Source organism: Simochromis diagramma, unplaced genomic scaffold, assembly GCF_900408965.1.
Source record: "Simochromis diagramma unplaced genomic scaffold, fSimDia1.1 OVJJ01000348.1, whole genome shotgun sequence".
NCBI classification, from domain to species: domain Eukaryota; kingdom Metazoa; phylum Chordata; class Actinopteri; order Cichliformes; family Cichlidae; genus Simochromis; species Simochromis diagramma.
This window is the reverse complement of record NW_024386755.1, coordinates 3,299,501-3,317,453: the sequence shown is the minus strand read 5'-3', so window position 1 is coordinate 3,317,453 and position 17,953 is coordinate 3,299,501. Positions and strand designations below refer to the sequence as shown.

General features: G+C 40.7%; 2 protein-coding genes across 3 annotated transcripts; one reads left to right on the top strand and one right to left on the bottom strand.

The window, feature by feature from the left end:
- Nucleotides 1-2,227: 2,227 nt before the first annotated feature.
- On the bottom strand, nucleotides 2,228-5,036 carry tmem199 (transmembrane protein 199). The gene is made up of 6 exons (XM_040025785.1): nucleotides 4,636-5,036; nucleotides 4,436-4,509; nucleotides 4,125-4,214; nucleotides 3,039-3,081; nucleotides 2,850-2,962; nucleotides 2,228-2,742 (listed from the first exon to the last, which is right to left on the bottom strand). Exons 1-6 carry the CDS (start codon nucleotides 4,817-4,819, stop codon nucleotides 2,647-2,649), a joined length of 600 nt encoding a protein of 199 aa, XP_039881719.1. The 5' UTR covers nucleotides 4,820-5,036; the 3' UTR covers nucleotides 2,228-2,646.
- Nucleotides 5,037-5,560: 524 nt separating this feature from the next.
- On the top strand, nucleotides 5,561-17,856 carry poldip2 (polymerase (DNA-directed), delta interacting protein 2). 2 transcript variants are annotated; one of them, XM_040025740.1, is made up of 11 exons: nucleotides 5,561-5,770; nucleotides 11,412-11,487; nucleotides 12,337-12,434; nucleotides 12,531-12,630; nucleotides 12,851-12,926; nucleotides 14,955-15,062; nucleotides 15,448-15,584; nucleotides 15,797-15,823; nucleotides 15,913-16,038; nucleotides 16,764-16,843; nucleotides 16,936-17,856. In XM_040025740.1, exons 1-11 carry the CDS (start codon nucleotides 5,586-5,588, stop codon nucleotides 17,048-17,050), a joined length of 1,128 nt encoding a protein of 375 aa, XP_039881674.1. In that variant the 5' UTR covers nucleotides 5,561-5,585; the 3' UTR covers nucleotides 17,051-17,856. The 2 variants fall into 2 exon arrangements, with proteins under 2 accessions (XP_039881674.1, XP_039881664.1); XM_040025730.1 differs by having other exon boundaries at nucleotides 5,562-5,770; nucleotides 11,406-11,487.
- The last annotated feature ends 97 nt before the right edge of the window (nucleotides 17,857-17,953 follow it).

Here is a 17,953-nt window from a genome sequence, read left to right as displayed (position 1 = left end):
AATTAGGGGACTTTTAGGGGACAGCATGGCTTTAGGTAATATCAATTCTCTAACAATTAGCTATTAGGGTATTTTGGCTAATAGTTACCTAATTCCAACTAAGTGATTTTAACATTTACCCATTAGTTTTAGCAGCTCACCATAGCTTTTAGCTTATATCCTTTTTCTAGACATTTATCAAGTAGTTTTAGCATCTATACTTTTTATTATTTGAGCTACTTTTGGCTAACTACTTGAAACTGATAGTTGTTATTAACTGTTTCATATCTTTGTCAGTGATGTCATAGACAGTATAAAGTCATCAGCCAAAGCAGTATCTTTTGTAATGTATTTAGTTCAAGCACAATCTTCAAGCCCCTACCCCCCCCCCCCCCCCCCCCCCCCCAAAAAAAAAAAAAAAACTACTTGAATCACACAATTTGCCCTTTACCCACAGGGTATGTTGGTGTCCTATCGGCATTTTTAATGAAACTTGTTCTTATTAACATTTTTTTAAAGAGCCAAATACACAAAGCTCATGACATTTTGAAAATGTATTAATAGCAGAAGTTGTATAACCTATGGTCAGATCTGAGAGATCTGACCATAGGTCAGTATCTCTCCATCAGAGAGATACTGCTGTATATATCATGGTTTCTCCTCACGGAGGCCAGCTCCTGTTCTCCTGCTGAACCAGGACATGTTTAATGCTGTGACCCCAAGAGTATTATTTTTCAAAACATCCAGATTAAAATGATTCCTTGTGGTAGGATACCACGACAGGAATAATTATTTTCTAAATCAAAATATATTTTTATCATATCTCTTTGTGCTGTAAGTATCACAGGGTTTACATGGCCTGGGGAAGGGGAAAAATGAAAGCAAAATAAGAACTAAATTAAAGTCAGAGCTCTGGGTCTATCAGCTTACCGCCTCTGTAATTTGACCTGGATTTAAGTTTTGAAATATTACATTAGAGGCATAATACAGAGGCAAATATGACAGACGGGAGTGCCCACTGTTTGTCCAGAGCTGGACAGAGATCTCTGCATATCATAATCATTTTTAATACCAAATAATCTTTCAATAAACCTTTAATCCCGGTGTCAAATCTCAGATCTTAGGAAGAGACTTTTTTTTTGGTATTCCAGGATGCAGTCACATCTTTTAATCCTTCCACTGATATGACAGAACTTGACGGGGGGGGGGGCATAATTTACAGAACTATGAAACCTTATCTGGAGAGGGGATCAGTAAAAAGGGATCTTCTGTGTTGTAGGATACATGGTGTTATTGTTCTCAGCATGATGATCTTAAAGCACAGCTACTGTACTGGACAGTAATCGGTTGTTTACGTGTTGTTCGGCTTGATATTTCACTTCAAACCAGATATAGTAAGCACAGATCAGGAGATTATTATTAGCACATCTGTCAGGTGGAAACCGTCCAGTAAACATTATGACTGACCATTATTACTGGCCACAGATGGTGACTTTTCCAGAAAAGTCAACACAAGGACATCCTCGTGGCAAAACAATAAGCCAAATGACTTAAAGTCTGTATACTAACTTCTTTTGATAGTTTAAAAACAAACCTTGCATTTGTCATTGTTGGTTAGTTTTCTCTGTATATGCATTGGATCTGCCAAATATATTAACCTTGTTGACTGGTTTTGACGTCCTGGAAAATATGACTCTCTCAGTGTCAGGAGACAATGTTCATCTGTTGGGTCACATCACTTTTGTGCTGCCCAAGTTTTCATAGATGAAATAATAAAAAGCTAAAGGTGGTTATATATCTGAAAAGTTGTAAGTGCAACGAAGACTTCATGGTACCGACAACTTGTCCAAAGCATACGATTTGGCCTACACCATGTGAAATAGGCTATAGACCCCTCCAACATTGCAGGTTTTAAGAACTTTGAGTATCAATGTTTTCATCAAGCTAATACCACATTTAATGCGTGCAGGTGTCCAAGATGCAAATCTCCCCACTTGGCAGCCCTCTTAAAACGCTTTGGGACATTTATTGTTATTTGTTACTGGACTGCATGATCTAAATTAAGCTATAGTTCACTGTTTATTGTGCATGTGCCAAATGTCACCCATAAGATTTTTTTTTTTTTTAAAAGGTTGTCATCCGTTGCCACCTCAAGCTGCTCTTTTGTCTTCCCTGTGCTCCCCCCTTTGGTTGTGATCTACCAACAGCAACAGGCAGAAAATCCACAAATGGACATCTGAGATGAATGGACTGTTTTAGATGATTTATTTGATAAAAATCATATGAAATATGATTACATCTCAGAGCAGAAAAGAACCTCATCATTCATTTTACACAGCAGAGAGGAAAAAACTACGCTGTAGTTTTAGAGTAAAAACAAAAATCTGGGAAATAAATACGAAGTATTTTGAGTATTTTCATTTCACTAGAAAGGGATGCAGAATGTCAAAGAACAAATACTTTGGAGCTTGGAACCATTTCTATTTAGAAATTCTCAGGACGTTTTATTTTTTCATCAATAATTCCTGAAACAATTCAAAAAGAAAGAAAGAAAGACCACAGAGGTTTCAGAGTGAGCGTTCTGCTCTGAACCACGGGCTTGGCTGTGGCTGCCAGAGGCCTTACAGACTCCTGCCTACAAGGTGTTGATTCCAAAGGTAACAGCTGCTATGGTTCCCCTAGGTCTCCCTCCATGGTCCGGACCAGGACATATAGCTCAGCAAGCCCAACTACTGATGCGGCAATCACCGCTGAGATCACCCGCTGCAAAACAAATGTTGGAAACAATTTCAGTAAAGCAAAACAAGAACGTCACAAAATACAGAGAAGTTTTATAACGGGACGGACAGCAGCAGGACCGCTTCTCTTACCGCCGTAGTCTCAGTGAACAAGTACTGACTGCCCATGTAGGAACAGGCAAAAGCAGCAACTATTGTAACCAGGAAGTTGAATATGGTGACCACAACTGCTTTGACTGACCGCACTGCAGAGAGAGAAGGTACATAAGCTAAGGATGCACAATCCAGCCTCTATAATGAGATGCTCAACAGTACACTCACCCTGCTGTCCGAAATCTGACAGCACGCCATGGCGGTTGATTTCCTGGAAAATCAAACAAAAAAAGAAAACTGTTAAATATTTTCAAAATATAACTTGTGTGTGAACCCCACAATCAAACTCAGCACTTTGGAAAAAATGTGCACATTTTCTCTGTCTTTGGAAAAATGCATAATTTAAAAAAAATGAATGAGAACAATTTAAAAGACAGGGTTAAGACAACGGAAGAGAATTCCACAGCCTTGGTGCCTGAAAAGCCCAATCCCCATGTGTTTTGAAACTAGTACGTGGAGCAATAGTAACTTCTGACCTGAAGACCTAAGTGCTTGGGAAGATGCATTAGGTTTCAACAGGTCAGAGATATACTGGGGAGCTTCACCATGTAGAGCTCTAAAAGTTAAAACTAAAATTTTAAAATGAAACCTAAAGTTTACTGGCAACCAATGAAGAGAAGCCAAAACTAGAGTAATATGTGACCTCTTCTTAGTGCCAGTTAAAAGTCTTGCCGCAGCATTCTGTAAAGTCTGAAGGCCATCCAAAGCTGATTTGTTGAAACAAGTAAAAAAGACCGTTAATACAATTCAAATGAGAAGAAATAAAAACATGAATAATCATCTCAAGTTCTGCCTTTGACACCAGTAGTCTGAGTTTAGACATGTTTCTTAGATGATAAAAACAGTTCAGAACCAGTTGTTTGGAGTGACTCTCTGGCGACATTGAACTGTCAAATATGACACCCAAATTTCTATATAATTTCTATAAGACTTGCAAAATATTCTGTTCTGGCATTTTTTTTTATCATGTCGTTAAGTGAGAAAGTAGACTTCTTCAGATGTACATTATGAACCTCAAGCTTGGAAGCCATCCATAAACGTTCTAACTTGCAATCTATCTATATATTTTTTTATTTGCATTACATCACCATCCCATCGTTTTAAGAACTGGCATGGACGAGGATGGTTTGTACTCCTCACCATGAGAAAAAAACCAAACATCCAAACATTTCAACAGCACACCCAATACGTTCCAGTGTATTGACCCTGAAATGGCAAAGATGCTTTTAATATTACCGGTAACAAAAAATGTACCTGAGCATTGACATTTCTTGTGATCCTTTTGTATTCTTCATTGGCTAGTTTAGCTTTAATCTTCTCAAGACGGGCGACCAGCTCAGGGTTCTGAAGTGAGAGGAAGAAGTCACAGTTTAGTTTTTCTCATTACACTGGCTGGGCCTTCTGTGAAAACACTCTAATTACACGGGGCCAAGTTGCAGAAATTACTACATGTTAACACTGCAGTAGGTCTACAGATCTATGGTCTATCACTCACATGTGAATACAGTGTAACAGCAAAGGATGCGCATGAGTGTACATCACAAAACGTGCAGGAATTTACTTACCCTAGGAGGCTTCACGATTTCAGGCAGGTGAAGCGAGCTATCCTCCAGCAACTCATGCAGGTAGAATGGATGCCCTGATAAATGCAGCCACGGTAAAAAATGTTATGAAATTGTGTACACACACACACACACACACACACACACACACACACACACACACACACACACATAATTCAGTATTTTGTTTTTTCTTTTTTCACCATTGTCCTGAAGATATTTCTTGATCTTCCTCGCTGTACTGAATGGCAGGATTGTTGGTTCCGGTTTTTCAAGAACCTCCTCCAGCTCTTCTCCCAATGCTCGAGGAAGAGCTGACTCCGACTTTCCCAGTAAATGTGTCACTTTATTTCTGAATTTATCCCCCACCACAAATGCAGAAGCCATGATGCGATTGCACCAAAAATTAAACGAGTTTTTTCGAAGCAACTATTTAAATAACGTTTTCTGTCAAACCTGGCCTCAATATAAACACGGGCTTTACTTTATATCTACTGAAATGTACCGTTTAAAAACGAAACCCAGCATCTGCTAAAAACAAATAAAAACCCTGGTACGCAGCCATATTGCTTGTCTTGTGACAGGCTGACGTAATCGCTCACGTGACCATCTTCCTGACGTTTTATTTACGTTTTATTTTCTTTCTTTTTTTGTAAAACCTCAGTCATATATATATTATTGTGAAAACGCCAAGACGCCAATACGCCAAGTTTATAATAATGATTTGTTTCATTTTTAACTTAAACGTTTCTCACTACATGACACCTTACCTTGTGGGGCCTTAAAGGACTCATCATAAACTCGTAAAACTTACCGTTTTTGCATTACTAAGCTTTGACACAAATTTAAGCAACAGTACTTTTGATGGGACACAACTTTCCAACACTAAATTGTCCCAAACTACCGGTTCGCAATCAGCATTTTAACCAATGAAATGGTGGAATGAAAATAAAGGAGTGTTAAACTTTTATTTTCAGACTACAATGAAGGTCATATTTGTTGTAAACGAAAATAATTAAAAGAAGGTTACTGAACGTTAAGCGTTTGGTTCTGTTATTACAGTCGTTCCATGAAGGCAGCTCAGCTATGATTGGCTCTCAGCGCTGGAGGACAAACGATATAATACGTGTGTGACTGTGCTAGTATTGGAAAGATGGCGGCTAGTGCATTACGTCGAGGGTTGTTGAGTAGTGTCAGTAAATACAACAAGAAGCATGCTCACAGAATACTGAGTGTCGTTGACACCAGCTGCGGGTTCGAGGCATACAGACCGCGGTTACTATGCCGAGCTTGCGGCCTGCCTGACGGTGTTCAGCAGAGGAGGTTTATGTCGTCACGGTAAGAATCCTCAACTGTCCTCATATGCCAGAGCTAGCATGCTAAAGACTTTAGCTAAGCACGAGCTCTTCAAAATGGCACCGTTAGTTAAAGACACTGGCCATGCTGCTATTAAGTGGACAGATGCCTGTAGGTAGATGATACCTGCATAGTGAGTCCGATGTGCAAATGAATTGGGACTCAGAGCAAGGGTGATGTGCAGAGCTGTTGTAACTACAGAGGAAGAAAGCTGATGAGCCATACCATGAAGATATGTGAAGCAGTTTTTGAAGTTAGGTTATAAAGAGAGGTGGTGATCAGTGAGCAGCAGTGTGGCTTCAGAGCACTACAGATTTGATGTTTGCTTTAAGAGTGTTGATGGAGAAGTATAGAGAAGTTCATAAGGCGCTTCACTGTGTCTTTGTGGATCGGAGAAGACGTGATTGGGTGCTAAGAGAGGAACTGTGGTACTGCATGAGGAAGTCAGGAGTGTCAGAAGTATAGAAGGGTGGTGCAGGACATGTATGAGGGCAAGCCAGACAGTGCTGAGGTGTGTGGTTGGAGTAAAAGGTGAGATTTACAACTGAGATCAGATCTGGGCTCCTTATTTGCAGTGATGATGACAGGCTGACAGTTGAGGTCAGGCAGGAGTCTCCGTGCCATGTTTGCAGACAACATTAGAAAGCGAGGTGTAATCTGTAGTGAGCGTAGGGAGCAGGTGGTAGAGAGCCTGGAGAGGTGGAGGTATGCTCTGGAAAGAAGAGACATGAAAGTTAATAGAAGCAAGACAGAATGCATGTGTGTGAATAAGCAGGAGGCAGGTGTAAGAGTGATGCAGGCAGCAGAGGTAGTAAAGGGAGATGTTTTAAAATACATGGGTCCAGCTGTCCAAAAAAGGGGAAGGATTATATGGTAGTAACCAAGACCTGCTGTGATGTATAGTTTGGAGATGGTGGCACTAACATAAACACATTTGGCAGAGCTGAAGATGGTAAGATTTTCATTCGGAGTGACCAGGACGAAGACCTCAGGGGGACAGCTCAGTTTGAGCAGGTTGGAGGCAAAGCTAGAAAGGTGAGGCTGAGATGTTTGAACATGTGCATAAGAGAGAGAAAGCTGATTAACTGGCTAAAGCACATTGAATATGGAGCTGCCAGGCAGGAAGAAAAGTTGAATAACACATAAAAGATTCATGGATGTAGTGAGTGAAAGAGTGACAGAGGAGAATGCTGGGATATGGTGAGATGGAGGCAGATAATCTGCTGTGGCGACCCATGGGTACCTCGAGTTTTTCCACGTACAATAGTTGAAATGTCTTTATTGTAACCATCGGGTATCAATTGCAATAGCATTAATAAGCTATCTGCATGTAATTCGCTGAAATTTTTTTTTTTTTCTCCCACATGCTGCGAATGCATCTTTGATCTCCCCCTTCTTTTCTACCTGGCGCACTGCACTGAACATGCATGTTTATATTTTACCAGATAGGAAAATACTGCAAATAAAATGTTAAATAAACCAGCTGTGATTTCCTGTGACTGTTCTTGGTCAGTCGTTTTTGTAGTCACTATCTAGACTTTTGTTTCTGTAATTTGAGGTCATCACATTTTTTATTGTATAGATTTTATACATCATAAGCATAAAAAGCACCCTTTTCATTTCGGTTGTTTTATATTGTCTTGTGAATTATTGCTTGATGTCCTTTTTTGTTGCTATGATCTTTTGTTAAAGGTCTAGTGTTGACCACAGAGAGACTTACTGTGACTGTAGTCATTTGTGAAAAATCTCTGTGTAGAACTAATGGTTAAAAAGTAGTTGAAATAAAACCTTTCATTTCATTCAGGTTTTTTGTATTCAAAGTAGGGGGAAAAAAGAACATTGAATGGTCGATATGAATGCGTATACCAGTGCAATTTTAGGCTCTATATGGATTTTGGAGGTTAAACATATCACTGTGTATATATGGTGATGTAGCCAAAAAAATATTGTGATTTTAGATTTTCCTCATATTGCCCAGCCCTACTTTAGAGTCCATCTGAAAGAGGAGGATTTACCAGCAAGAAATGAAGAAAGCACAGATATTGGCTGTTAAGTAGCTTGCCAGCATTAGTTGAGCAGCACTTGATGTTGTTACTGCTTCCAACCTATGGCGTCAATTCAGTACATGTTTAACTACACAGTAAACATTTGGGAAGATTCTTCTTCAGTGGTTTGGCAGTTTTAAAAGAATTTAGTAGCACAAATATAGGCTTTGAAAAGTTATTCAGCAATATCTGCGTTATCCTGATAGTGTATTGTATTATTTCCTTATTATTAATGCTGGCACTGTCATTTTAGTGAAGAGAACAACTGAGAGACCCTTAAAACATTTGGTGCTGCACAGGCTGCAGTTTGCAGGCTGCACAGAGGCACTATCTTATTAACATCATTCAGACACCTGTTGGCTCCCTGTCAGTATCTCAGTTTTGTGTGTTAATATTTGCCTCTCCTGTTATTTAGGACTTAAATCAACCCAATACTTAATCGTTGATGATTGGTGGACTGATCTTATACAGTCAGACCTGGTAATGGGAGAGTTACCTTGGTGTAAATGAAGTTAATTGTCTTACTGCTGACAGGCTTGTACCAAATATTATATACTGAAACTAAAAATGGAGTTGTATTAACCACCGACAGCATTGCAGCAACCACAAAAGCAGTATTTCTTTAAGATTAACACTTAATCTAGTTATTCTTAATTTTAAAATTGGGCATATAATTCCCCGGGTCATTATCAGGCCTTAAAATTCAGTACAGGCTTGCAAGTATTAACTGTAAAGCTTGTATAATATTGTAAATTTATGCATGACTTCAGTGATCTAATGTACAGTAAGACTGGCGAGAAGAGCTGTGAGCTGACATCCAAGCACTCTGCAATCTTTCCCTGTCTCTGCAAGACTGGGATGTATCAGGAAGACTCGGTAGCAAACACAGGCAGGAATCAGAGATGTGTGCTTGGAAGGAATCCAGGCATGGACTAGCTGGTTAAAAATATAAATATATATGAACTGACAGAGTGTGTGAATGTGTGTGTGAATGGGTGAATGACTGAATGTAGTGTAAAGCGCTTTGGGGTCCTTAGGGACTGAGTAAAGCGCTATACAAATGCAGGCCATTTACCATTTAACATTGTTTGTGCTCAGGAAAAAAAATGCTGAAAGGACGTGTGTAAACAGGCGTGCCAGGTTAACGTGTCATCTCTAGTAGAAGCAACAGCAAAATTAAAGTTTCAGATTAACTGGATCAGTATGTATCTGTAGCTCAAATTTATAATGGAACTGCTCTGTAAACTGGGAAGTGCTGATATCACACAAGGAACAGAGCCGCAATGGAGACAATAGACAAGAAAGTACAGTTGTGTCAGCCGAAGGAGGAAGATGAAACACAACCTACTGTAAGAAAAGACCGTAGTAAAGCTCCCAAGGAGTAGTGAAGATTTTAACTTTGCTTACTGCTCATGCTTTTATTGTACTGTAGCTCTGGCTTTCAGTCTTTTTCTAGATATTCTTAATGTTTATTAATTAGTTGTGTGGACAGTGAAATGGTTAGCTCATTATTGATTTCTCAGCTTTGGTTTCACGTCCTCAATGGTCACCAGTGAAAGCCCAAAGATTGCAGGTGTGGACAGAAAGAGAGGCAGAGTGTGCTTGATTTATCTGTTCTGTGAGAGAGAGTAAAGCTGGGTGGACAGGTGGGTGAGTGCCCACACGCTGGTTGGAATAGCAGCGGTGAATCAGCACACTCTTGTATCGTTAAGATTTGTTTATGCAACCTTTTCCTTGTGTAATGATATCTGATGACATACTGATATTTTTATATTTTTACCAAGCTTTTCTGTGATATGTTGACTGCTCAATGGCACAAATCCCCAACCGAAATGGATGGATAGTGACATGGATAGTTTCTGTTCTTGGCAAGGCGTGTTGTTGACAAGGGCTAGCTGTTGGCTGAGGCTGGGTCCAGAGTTTGTAGCAGTGTGGCTAAATTTAGATTGGCGATTATCTGTGGACAGTGTATCGACTTGTCTCAGATTGCTGCACAAGTAGAAAGTGAAGAGGAGCCCAGAGGGGTTAAAGAGTAACTTAGGCCAGTTGTGCATGTTTGCATAGGCTCATTCTTGTTCTCATCATTTGACATCTTTAAAGTGTTCATCCATATTCTAAAGTCTTTGGGCTGGAGGCTATCCCAGCAGCACAGAGACTGCACCACCCTGACCTCAGAGCAAATACTGCACTCTCTTGTTTCTTATTAGTGGGACAACAACCCTAACCTGTTTTGATAAAACATTGTCACCAAGTGGTTACAGTTTCGCAGGTTCGTATTGCAGTTAGTTCCTTTTTTTTTTTTTTTTTTCCAAAAAGATCTGCACTCAGAACACTCTTTCACAATATAGTTTACCATCTCCACCTCAAGACAGATTTATCTGGTAAACTCTGGCATTTTAGCACTGAGTGGCCATTATACCCCCTGCAGTTTTTGGCACTTCCACGTTGACTCAATTTTCAGCCCTCTCTCGTCATGATTGACATTTCTGCCTAGATTGCATCTGAACTTGGTTTGTCTTTCAAGCAAAGTTGAGATGGTCACCCATCAGAACTGAGTACAGTATTGTCCTCCCGATCTTACCCAGAGGTATTCATTCAGAATCTGCATGTTCGTTGTTTTGTAACCACATTTCTAATAAAAGCAGCTTACCTTGTGATTATTCTTGTGCAATACAACTTGTCCAACTTGGTGTGTAATATTAAATCTCCCCGTCCATATATCCACCTCATTAATCCCTGCTCTTCATTTCTGTTGTGAAGATTAGCTTTGCAGGAAGCACAGAATAAGAGTGTTATTTATATGAAGTGACCAGCTGTTGTTATCAGTGCCAACACGTATTGTTTGTTTTGTTCTGAAATAATGATGGGGGCATGGAGTTTGAGACCAACTGTATTTGAACAGGCAGCACGGTGGCACGGTGGTTAGCACTGTTGCCGCACAGCAAGAAGGTCCTGAGTTCAATTCCAACATCAGGCCGGGGTCTTTCTGTGTGGAGTTTGCATGTTCTCCCCGTGTCTGCGTGGGTTCCCTCCGGGTACTCCGGCTTCCTCCCACCGTCCAAAGACATGCAGCTTGTGGGGATAGGTTAATTGGATAACCCAAATTGTCACTAGGTGTGAATGTGCAAATGAATGTGAGTGTGAATGGTTGTTTGTCCCTGTGTGTTAGCCTTGCGACAGACTGGCGACCTGTCCAGGGTGTACCCCGCCTCTCGCCCTATGACAGCTGGGATAGGCTCCAGCGCCCCCCGCGACCCTGAAAAGGATAAGCGGAAGTGAATGGATGGATGGGATGGATGTATTTGAACAAAACACCTCAACGGTCAAGTGTTAACAATATTATCAAACTGTGATTGAGATCAGGGCTGAAGAGAGTCTGCAGGACCTGTCTTCCTATAGGGCTTAATACATATTTTTTCCATAGGATGCCAAATTCCAAATTGCTGTCGTTGCATCTATGGAATTTCCCGACCCGGTGTGCTGTCCCATACATGATTGTGTGGGTCTGCATGCTACACAAAAATTGAACCAACAAAAGTTCAGAGTGTAATGATGTTGCCTGTTTTTGGCAGGAACAGGCCTGAGGGGAAGATTCTAGAGACTGTGGGAGTGTTTGAGGCTGTGAAGCAGCACGGCAAATATGAAACCGGACAGGTAAGACCTTCACAATTTCTTCATGCTTATACCGAAGCTGATGATCTGGTTTAGCTGATGATCTGGTTTAGCTCTTGTTCCTTCTCTTGTATTAGACAGATGACTAACATAAATTTCATAGGCCCTTCTACTGCACACGGACCATTACAGTGTTACAGAGTTAGATTACTCTGTAGCCTTGGTGAGTTTGGGCTAGTGGCTCATGAAGCAGTTCTCTGCCTGCTGCAGGTCACAGCAGACCTCCAAAGCAGTGCACTTGGAGTTTGAGAGTGGGAAGAGGCTCTGGACCAAAAAAAAAAGTTCCATATGAGAATATTACCAAAAAAATGTTAAAATTGGGGGCAGAATATACTTTAGAAGCCTGCCCAGGGAGGCTGCATGTGGAACTGCTTAGTTAACATAACTCCCAGAGATGAATAAGAAATGCCCTTTGACTACAGTGTGTGTGTGTGTGTGTGTCTCCCTTGCATGACTTTCTTTCTTTGTTCTTTAATCTTATTACTTTAGTGGTCAGACTTTAATTCCCTACTCTGGCACTGTATGGTGGATCTTAAGTAGTGCAGAACAAAGCAACAGTGTGGAGAGGATAGAAACAGCTCTGCTCCAGTGTTCAGCATTACTGCCCATACCTTTATCTATAGGTATACATGATGAACGACGCCAGAACAGTGAGTGAGAGAGAACAGGCCTATGAAACAGTTTATGTAACTCAGTGTTGTCCATATAACCTGTTTGCATAATCTCTTCTAGTGACTGTAATCCCATACAACATTGTGTGTATTGAGCGTCCTACATCTATAATTTCTGAAAGCCTTATCTCGTCGTTGTTGTTGTCGGGCTCTCCCCTAGCTGTTTCTCCACAGCGTGTTTGGCTACAGAGGCATCGTCTTGTTTCCATGGCACGCCCGCCTCTATGATCGAGACATCACCCCTCCCATGTCTGACAGGTAGGGTGGTCTGGGCTAAAATGCCCATCTCAGCTTGACTTTCTGCGTGGTTGTTTTGTGTGTTGTGTACTGATTTTGTAGTGCTTCTTCCTGCAGCAAACCTGAGCCCCCAGGGGCCCACGGCTCCAAGGAGGTGAAGGGGAAGACTCATACTTACTACCAAGTCCTCATTGACACCAGAGACTGCCCTCATATTGTAAGTATAACTTGTGCTTGTACTGAGATCAGGTAGTTATTCAGAGCGTCAACCACTGTCTTGAGCTCAATTGTGGACACAGTCTGTGTGATCTCAGGCAGTGCAGTGGGTGGAAATGTTGCTAGGTGACAAACCCTCCACTGTGGTGGACTCAAACTGTAGGTATTTATTAGTGTTGAGGTCTGCAGGTATGTAACTGTTGGTCTGTGCGCTATGACAGTCTCAGAGGTCCCAGACGGAGGCAGTGACGTTTCTGGCCAACCACGATGACAGCAGGGCTCTGTACGCCATCCCAGGTATGCACACTGGTCAGGAGCCACTCACTCATACATCTGACTCACATTCTGATTGTTTTTCATTTATTTCTTATGGAGGCTTTTGTCATAATAAAAGACGGGAGATAGCTGGTGATTAGGGCTGGGTATCGTCACTGATTTCTAGAATCGATTCAATTCCAATTCACAAGGTCCCGAATCGATTTGATCCACGATTCGGTTTAATTCCATTTGATTCAATTCGATTTGAATCTGGGAAATTTTGACAGCCAGAAATATTATAATTCAGATCAGTACATTTACATATTTTTGTATCTATAAAAAGGAAGCTGACACACGCAAGACTTTATCAAAGGTGTGAGCATCACAGCAGATGCCTTTGTGTCAAAGTAGCTGAGGATAAAACACAGAAAAACATGAAGGTGATTTTCCTGGCCTGGGATTTTATAAAAATATTCTGCAGTAGATCAAAAACGAAAGAAAACCATTAATCAACACATGAACATTACCTCGGAAGTTACAGCGGTTTTATTAGAGACACGGCTAAGCGTTTTGCATTTTGCATAATTTTAAAAAGTTTAAATATTTTCAGTATTGAACGGCAGAAATTAGAGATGTGAGATGTCGCCTTTCTCACAGTCGGGGCTGAAAGCCGACAGCTCGCTGATTCTGATCTGTCGGCTTTCAGCCCCGACTGTGAGAAAGGCGACATCTCACTGATTCTGATCCACGGGTTTTGTCTTTGTGCAGAATCCGTGTTCCTGCTCTCATTTACTGTCTTAGCTGTTTGGTGGTTATTGAAATTTTGTGAGATTTCACCAGAGATTCTGGCATTTCGGGCAAAATAAATTTATATTAAAAAATCGATTCAGGATTTTAATAAATCGATTTTACGTTATCCAAGCCAGAATCGATTTTAATCGATAAATCGATTATAAAAACCCACCCCTACTGGTGATGTCTATCTTGGGGTCTTACAGTTGGCATTAGAAACTGGCGGTCATACTTTAAGCATTAAATTTGAGTCTGGCCAGAATAGAGCACACCTTATTTTTACACAGTCACATCCAACTTGCTGTCAGAGAGAAAAGGGCAAAAAAGCAGCTGGTGTTATTTTATCAGTGCTGAGGAAATTACGTAATTGACTCAAAATGTTCAAATATTGAATTCTGTGAAAAGAGCATTTTTGATAATGGTACTTATTAGGGCTGGGCCATATCATACCGGTCACGGTAATACCGGTATAATGTTGGGCAACGACAAGAAAATATCACGATAGAATATGGGTAATACGCGCATGCGCTGTGCCTTTGTTTTCATACGCACATGGCGAAAAAGGCACTGCGGCGACGGAGAATGACAAGGGCGAAAGCGGATCGTTGAATGAAACGGATGAACCAGAATTGGTTTGTAAAAATGCTGCAACTTCAGTGGTTTAGCTTTCGTCCATCAGATACACAACAAAGCACTATTTTTGGTAGAGCATGCTAGCAGACCGCCGTTATTACCGTGTTTTTTGGAAAATACGGCACACTTAAAATCAATCCTTTTGATTTTTTCTGAAAGTCGACAGTGACCCTTAACCCTGGACATTGGCCGACATATCCTCAGCATAACAGTGTATAATATCCACAAAACTTAAAAAGAGCTTATACACACACAATACGGTAATATTATGTTGAAGCACAGTACGTATCACTCCGCGAGGCTCCTCCCTACGATAGACGTAATGCTCTGACAACCCATCAAGTGGTGCAATGTCCACTGGAAATGCCTTTTGGTTAAACTGTCAGCAAGGAATTTGCATTTGCACTGTTACATTTTTATATAACTTTAATGCAAAAAACAGCTGCTTGTTTAAGTGAAAATACATTGATGGTTTATTTTGCACTAATAAAGTTGTAGAGTTGTAAAGTATTTTGTCTAGTGTCAATTATATCGTCAGTTATATCGTTATTGCAAATTTTCAAATGTATATCGTGATAAATATTTTTGGTATCGCCCTGCTCTAGTAGTTATGATGGTTCTGTTTCTGGCTTTCCTCTTCAGGTCTGGACTATGTGAGCCATGAAGACATTCTGCCTTATAACTCCACAGAGCAGGTCCCCATCCAGCATGAGCTGTTTGAGCGCTTCCTCATGTACAACCCTTCAAAAAGTAAACGCAGATCTTTTTTCAGCTCTGTGGTTTTGTATAAGTCCACCAGGTTTCTTCTATATCTAACAGATGTAGTCGACATGTTTCCTTCCATAGCATTGTTGTTTCATAAAGTTGTGACAGACCTACATATCTTATGTATGTAGGTCTTATCTTGTAAACATGACGATCCTCTGGGCAGTTTCATGAATAAAGGTGGTGGTAATTTCTGCAGGATTGAGTGCTTGAGTGGCAAGTTTTGTAATGTTAAAGTTTATGCCTCCTATGTGAAACTGTCATTTGTAGTTTGACTTTTGGTTCCGATCCTTATAAGATCCACTCAATGGCCACCTAGAATGCCTAAGAAGCAGACTATTTTTAATGTGACTGTTTTTTGTTTTTGTAGCTCCTCCATTCACAGCCAGAGACACCCTTAAAGCATGGCAAGAGAAGAACCACCCCTGGCTGGAGCTCTCAGACGTCCACAGAGAGACAACTGAGAACATCAGAGTCACTGTCATCCCCTTCTACATGGGAATGAGGGTAGCTGGATCTTTACGGATATTACTTATATATTATTTGTTATTGCAGCACAGCCTGAGCCCCACCACCTCACAGCTCAAACACATTTCATTGGTGTTATTAGGTGTGCTTGGCAAGATGTTGGTTTACAGCCTGTTTCTTTTTAATTTGTAGGCTTAAATGCTCCTCTGTAGTTTGCTTGAAATCTAAGGTTAATTCTTTGTTGTCCTTAGGAGGCCCAGAACTCTCATGTTTATTGGGTGAGTAGTTTTATATTTTATCATGTAAATTAAAGACAGTGAAACACAGAAATAAACAGCTCAAATCTGTTTGTGTTGTCTTCCTGCAGTGGCGCTACTGTATCCGTCTGGAGAACTTGGGCAACGAGGTGGTTCAGCTGAGAGAGAGACACTGGAGGATCTTCAGCCTATCAGGAACTCTGGAGACGGTCCGAGGACGAGGTGTCGTAGGCAGGGTGAGCATGCTTACAAACACGAGCAGAACCACAGACAGCAACGAGATGTGGAGTTGGACAAACGCAGCCGGCCACAGAACGACAGACACGATTAGCAATGACACACAATCAATCCCTCTAAGATAATACTATTACATTAGTAATATTACACACCATATATGCATGCATGTCATATATTATATTATATTATATTACTTGTTTTTGACACTGAGGTATGTAATAGACTATGTGCATGTTAGCATATGCTACTTCCGGTGTGGAAACTCCTGTGGGGAGCTTTGTTTCCGGTGTCCTATTCGCGCCTTGTTTACGGTCCAAAACAAGTTAAGCAAATAAATGAATCAAGCGGCGATTTACATTGGATTATAGAATTCTGATCTCATGCTTCATAAGACGTCCTTTAACCAAACATAGTCCACTTAAAGGACATCTGAGATGTAATTTTTTTTTTTTTTACTGTATTCTTTCATTACGTATCATTACATTGCATATTACATATCATATTAACAATAAACATGCATGACTGTTGCAAAGGCCTCAACACCAGAGTATGAATGATGAATCTTTTCAAGACCCCAGTTCTGATATGATACAGATGCCTTGGCTCCGCTTGTCTGTTAGTATTTTGATCTGATTCCAGAGTTGAATGAACAGACTGTCGTCCTGGCTGTGAGGAGGAGACTGTCGCGTTTGTTTAGAAATGCTCAGCTCTTTGTACTTAACAGGAGCCGGTGTTGTCTAAAGAACAGCCAGCCTTCCAATACAGCAGCCACGTGTCTCTACAAGCCCCAAGTGGTCATATGTGGTGAGTCTACATCTACCTCTTTCTTCACATGCTATAAAATCCAAAGTATTTTCAGCTTTTCTCACTTAGTGTTTTTATTATTGTTGTTTTAGGGGAACGTTTCGCATCGAAAGAACTGATGGTTCCCACTTTGATGTCCGCATTCCTCCCTTCTCCTTGGAGAGCAACAAGGATGACAAAGCGCCTCCTGCTGGCTACACATTTTAAGTGTGTGCTACCACCCTCAAGCCTGGGATACGCTGCCAGTCCTGCTTGTGTCATTATCTAGAGTTGCCCCTGACTTGTAACATTGCTTCAGCCTTCAACCTGAGTCTAGCATCAGGAAAGCTAAGCAAAGGGGAAATTATTAGCAGTTTCTAGATTATCTAAATGCAGGCCCACCTTGCCTATTTTCTGCCCCCCCCCCCCAGCAGTAAATTCATTTAGGCTAGAAAATCAATCTGCAAGCCTGTGCACTGGAGGAGATCAGCACAGTGAAGTGGAAGAGAGCTGAGAGTTTGGAAGGTGAATTAATGCTGCAGAGCTGAAATATTGACCAGTTTATTTTTATACATAATGCAGTACTCTTGTCCTGAACCCTTTTTCGTTCTCCCCCAATTGTTGTTGTTTTGGGTTTTTTAGACACTTAAAGAGACAGAGAACGTGTCAAAGTGTGGGCCTGTTAGTGTAAAAGTACATAAGATTTACTGTGTCACAACAATGAAGCAAACTGGAAATTTAAAAAATATCTCACCCTGAAATGTCAAAAATGAAACCACATCTCTATAAATCTAAAGTACAGAAAGTCAAAATGGCAGCATAGCAGTATTTGGTAGTTTAGAAGTGGTCAGCAGTTACTATCTTGAGTTAGTGCAGAGTGGTCTGTCTGCTTTACATGTATTAATTTGCTGTTGGCTAAAACTTCCCCAGGACGCCAAAAATCGAGTCATAAAGGAAAAACGTTAAACCTGACCCAGATTTGTTCTAATGCTGCTGTTTCTGGGGGGGTGGGTGGTGATGATGATGATGATGATGATGATAAAAATAAAAACTGCCATAAACATTTCCAGATGAAGAATTTGGGTACCAAACTCTAGAATTCTTCACTTGTGTGATCATTTAGGTGTCCGT